Source organism: Volvox carteri, assembly GCF_000143455.1.
Source record: "Volvox carteri f. nagariensis unplaced genomic scaffold VOLCAscaffold_65, whole genome shotgun sequence".
In the NCBI taxonomy this organism is placed as follows: Eukaryota; Viridiplantae; Chlorophyta; class Chlorophyceae; order Chlamydomonadales; family Volvocaceae; genus Volvox; species Volvox carteri.
Genome location: NW_003307608.1, coordinates 115,088 through 120,269, shown reverse-complemented (window position 1 = coordinate 120,269; position 5,182 = coordinate 115,088). Strand labels below are relative to the sequence as shown.

The following is a 5,182-nucleotide window of genomic DNA, read 5'->3' as shown; positions in this document are numbered from 1 at the left end:
CGGCTTTGAAAAGCCGCCCTCTAGTTTAATTTATTTCGGGCGATAAACGAAAACAGACTTTCACCAGAGGTCAATCCGACCTGAATATACAGCTCTATCAACTGGGCAATAACACGGCCGTTGTTACAAGTTTGGGTTGTTATTGCATACGCATATACACATAGATTGTGAGTCCTGAGCCTTCCCCTTAGTCGCGGTTTTCATTGTCGAATTGAATTGCATTGTCTTATCTGCATGCCACTCTAGTATGTATATTAGTCTCCAGCCCAGTGCATGGCCAGCTGGCCCGCTGGCTCTACCCTGGAACCCTCTGTAACAACCACACACACACATATATACATACATACAGCCGACCACATACAAACACACATACAGCAGACACAAACTCCAATGACAACATGCGTATAAGCACGCAAACCCTGTTATTCAGAAAGTGCCAATCGGCGGATGCAGATCTAGATCTCGTGATACGCCCAGAATTCAACAAGCCCACGCACGTGATGACATGGGCGTATTGGTTAGCTTGAAGGCCGTACGGCAGGAAGTTTCCGGCCCCACGTACGTAGAATAGTAATGTCGGGTTGATGATGCAAAACCCCAATCGATAATCAATGTGCTCTATCTCGCTAGAACTTCGGCGGAATGAATGATGGCAACTGTGCGACACTGATAATGGTGCACGCGCGCGGGTTCCTTTTCAGCAACAAATACCTACATGTACGAAAATCAGCAAGTACGACGCAAATTGAACGAAACGCAACGGAACAGAAGAGCTACCAACAACTGCGAAAAATTTGCACGCAACTCTAAAATCGCGTACCATCCTCTATTATTGTATGCAATGAAATCTATAGCCTGGTTTGATCTATCATCGCTCGTGTCGTGCATCCAACACCTGCTGCAGCTGCTGGCTCACATTACCAGGACTGCCATGAAGCTAAACTACCAGTAGTAGTGTGCGGGTGTGCAATAATGACACAAAATCCTATATGTACCCTTTTTTTGTACTGTACGTGCCGTACATGCAATACCTCGCGACATCTACATAAGCTCCATTCGCCGTCTCACGCGAGGTAACCAAAACCGGTTCATTTCACCCATCAACTCTCAAGTAACCAAATAGCTGAGCACCTATTTTGTCTTCACGCAACCTGATGGGAAATGCGCTTTATACTTGTTCGTCCTGTTTGAGTTACTGATCAGCCTGCTGCGTGCAGTACATCTTAGGATCCAAGATCCCCGGGGTTCTTGAGTGATCACATCTGACAAATAAAATAAAACCGCAAGAAGATGCGAATTCCCTGCGGCTCGCAGCCGGATGATGATTTCAGGAATGGCAAGTACGGCACCAGTGCGGAGATGGAGCGGCGACGGGATAGAGCACGGCGCACATACAGAACTACCTGAAGAAGAATGCATGGCTACTGACGAAAATATTGTCGTACCATGCTGTACATTCCGCAATTGATTCCACCCTAGCTTGACTATCCTTTATCCCCGTGCATGAGTATGTTTACGGCTGCAGGCGTGCTGCCACATAGGCACACGCATAAATGCACGGGCACATAAACATGCACGGGCATGCAAGCACACGCTCTCATGCATAGGCATGTACGCTCGCGCTCACAAATGCGGGTCCCGGGATTTCCTAACATCATTACGAAGGCATGTCTGGGGACTCTCCAGCAAGAGATGCACCACACAACAACTAATGCAATGTGACGAAAATTTTTTGATTAGATGCCGGCGGAAAACAATGCGTCACCGACGCATGCGTCGGTGTACCCACCAATCTGTCCATTCCATGCGGCAAATCGAAACTGAAATTTTACTCTAGTAGGCACTATAACGATAAAAGTTCCTACAGCTACACAAGCTATGGCTACCATAGAATTGTACTTCTCGGCTCTTCGAACAGCAGCCCCTCACCTTCACCCGCCGGAGCCCTTGGCCCTACCTTTCTAAAGCCTGGACACGTCGACGTATGTATGTACGTATGTATGTAAATATATAATAGGGTTGGCACTACTGGTAAGGCGCGACCATTGCCCCCGGGAGATCCCTGGATTGATACCCTTTAGGGTCAAAAGTCCTTCCTATGGTGGAAGGCATTGCGCCCCTAGTTGATCCTGGGATAAAGTTAACCTGCGAGCCGTCCAGGAATGGAGTTGGGCCGCTGTCGACCCGGCAGATTCCGTTGGATGCTGGTGGTGGGTGCGGGGAACCTGCGCGATCCACTGAGAAGTTGACTAGGGTGACTGGATGAGGGTGCCCCGAAATACCGGGGAAGGCAGGGTTTCGCAGGGTAGCGGCCACGGGTGAAAATACACCCCCCCTGATTCACACATCATATGTATGTGCAATATTCTGCAACTTGACCCGAAGGCGACACACACGCACATGTTGTCTCTCGTGTACTCTCTCGTGTACCATTTATACACCATCCTCAACCATTCCGGCACTAATTAGTTCCTTGCTGTCGATGACCGCGTTTTTCCGTTGACTTAACTCTTGCAGTTAGTTGTTTAGTTGGTAACTCACATCATTGGAGCAGCTGTGTTTTTACCATTGCTCGAATGAATGTTTGCACCATATCTATAAATCACATCGTAAGTAAAAAATTCTCAATACTGTTGCTGACCATGAAGCCGGCATTGCTCAATTAGGATCACCCAGGCAACAGCTTTACCATTAGTGAAACAATCTTGGTAACATATGAACTTGACCGGCACACACGATGGACCCGACCGCCGCTTCTTGCTGTGGCGCACGTGCTCGCATCATCAATGCTGCACTCATGCCGTCACCTGAACGGTCAGCGGGTTGTACGGCAAGCGTAAGACAATCCATCCATTAACGAAATATACAGGGACGACGCTATTTTTTTAAATGATTCCATTTTGGCATTTTCATCTACATGATCTCAATGTTTCCAAGTTTGGCTACAGCGCTCCAAGAGAGCCCAAACCAGGTAACACGTCTAGGAGCATGGGAGACGATACATGGTTGCAAACATGAAAACCAACCCGGCACTGTTACCTGGCCCTTCCCTTACGGAAGGAGCCATTTGTCGAGTTATTGTTGACTTTTGGGGCCGCCTTCAGGGTTTCGCAGCTCTGGGAATTCCACGGAAAGGTTATTGGGATTCGGTTGGCGCACATCACCCCTTCTTGCGAAAAGTATCAGGCAAATTGTTATGCTCACTGGAGCGGTCACCGATGGACGATTAGCTATCACCAATGTTTTGATTCTCTTTCTTGGAGGACATTTCAGGCTCAGGCCTATTTCAATGATAATGGGGGGGTCCTCAGCCTTCCTTTTCCTCGCGGTTTGACTGTCATAATGCCTTTAGTTGTGTCATCTGGGTGAATGTCTAATTTGTATATTAGTCTCTAGTGCAGTGATGCACGGCCAGCTGGCCCGATGGCTCTACTCTTTGTGAGTCTTCTGGAGCCCACTGTAACAACCACACACCACACACACATCTAGGAGGATCACACGGACGTTTCAAGTGCACCTCGGTATCTCCAACACAGGGAAACGCATGCCAAGTGAGGCTATACGAATGTACGAAACGTACCGCATACGATGGATCTTAGCACCGGCCGCAGTCCATGGGGCATGAGGAACACGTCTCCTTGTAGCCGCCCGTAGGCGAGTTGGATGTGCACTTGCCATCTCCACAAAAAATGGTCTTGCAATTGCCGCAATCCAAGCAGCCGGTTCCCCCGATGACGCATTTCTCACCCAGATGCGGCTCGCAGAGGAAGTTCCGGTTGCAATTGCGACACACCCCACAGTCCTGGCGGCACGTAACGCACGTTTCCCCTGCCGAAGGACTGCATATGCCGTCGCCACAGCACGTGCGAGTGCCATTCCGAAGGCGGATACCGCAATCCGCAGGGCAAGTAGCGCAGGTCTCACCCCCTGCGAACGAGCATGACGTGCGTGCGGGCAGGCGGGCGTCGGGAGCGAATACAACATCAATAATTACGTCGGCGAGCTGCGATCCGTTTTTTGACTAATATTGTTCTTCGCAAATGACTTTCCATCTGTTACTATTCATTAATGCTAGCAATGTGCGAGTTTCGGATTTGTGGGCCCGGAGGGGAAATATGATGATGACGCACAGATGTATATCCAATGCACGAAGCTGCTGGATATTGCGGCATATTGTTGGACGAGGTTGCTTGGACGAGCACGGAGTATCATGTTTGGTACGTGTACTGGATCCCCTCTGTGTCATTTCCCTCCGGAGGGGAAATGACAAAGAGCTGCACGTGGTCGCGCAATGAGAGCAACGACGTTCATTATTACCAATAAGTTCAATAATACATGCTAACATACATACAAGCCAAGATACATACTTGCCAACGCACTTACATGCCAACATACATACATGCCAACATACATACATACATGCCAACACAAATGCCAATATACATACATCGCAATATACATACTTGCCAATATACATAACACACACATACATGCCAATATACATACTTGCCAACATACATACATGCCAACATACATACATGCCAACATACATACGTACATACATACACACACACGTGCCACGTTCGTGCCCACGTGTTCACGCTCGCGTCGCATCCTGTATCTAACCCTAAAACACAATGTCTTATCTTTAGCTGCCACAAACTTGTCAAACTCACGTCATGTCACGTCATGTCATGTCATGCCATCATTACCAAGAACAACCACACAGGTGCTGCGCTACCCGCCGCCTACCCAATCTAAGAGACAGACGGACATACATTTAGACGCAGGGTTTGGCACTACTGGTAAGGCGCGACCATTGCCCCCGGGAGACCCCGGGATCGATACCCTTTAGGGTGAAAAGTCCTTCCGATGGTGGAAGGCATTGCGCCCCTAGTTGATGAACGATGGTAACCTGGGATAAAATTAACCTGCGAGCTGACCAGGAATGGAGTTGGGCCGCTGTCGACCTGACAAATTCCGTTGGATGCTGGTGGTGGGTGCGGAACCTGAGCGATCCACTGAGAAGTTGACTAGGGTGACTGGATGAGGGTGCCCCGAAATACCGGGGAAGGCAGGGCTTCGCAGGGTAGCTGCCACGGGCGAAGATACACCCCCCTGTTTCACACATCATATATACGCTCATGGCAGAAGGTTAACTCTGCAGGGCCATCCTCTGTTG

At 49.1% G+C, this 5,182-nt stretch overlaps 1 protein-coding gene across 1 annotated transcript in view; it reads right to left on the bottom strand.

The window, feature by feature from the left end:
- Nucleotides 1-3,595: 3,595 nt before the first annotated feature.
- The window catches only part of VOLCADRAFT_97809 (uncharacterized protein), a gene marked incomplete at both ends in the record, with an annotated part of 9,697 nt that continues 8,110 nt past the window's right edge, over nucleotides 3,596-5,182 (bottom strand). The window contains 2 exons of the mRNA XM_002956728.1: nucleotides 3,596-3,802; nucleotides 3,925-3,927. Of these exons, the coding sequence (XP_002956774.1) occupies nucleotides 3,596-3,802; nucleotides 3,925-3,927 (210 nt within the window). The remainder of the gene's footprint in view (nucleotides 3,803-3,924; nucleotides 3,928-5,182) is intronic.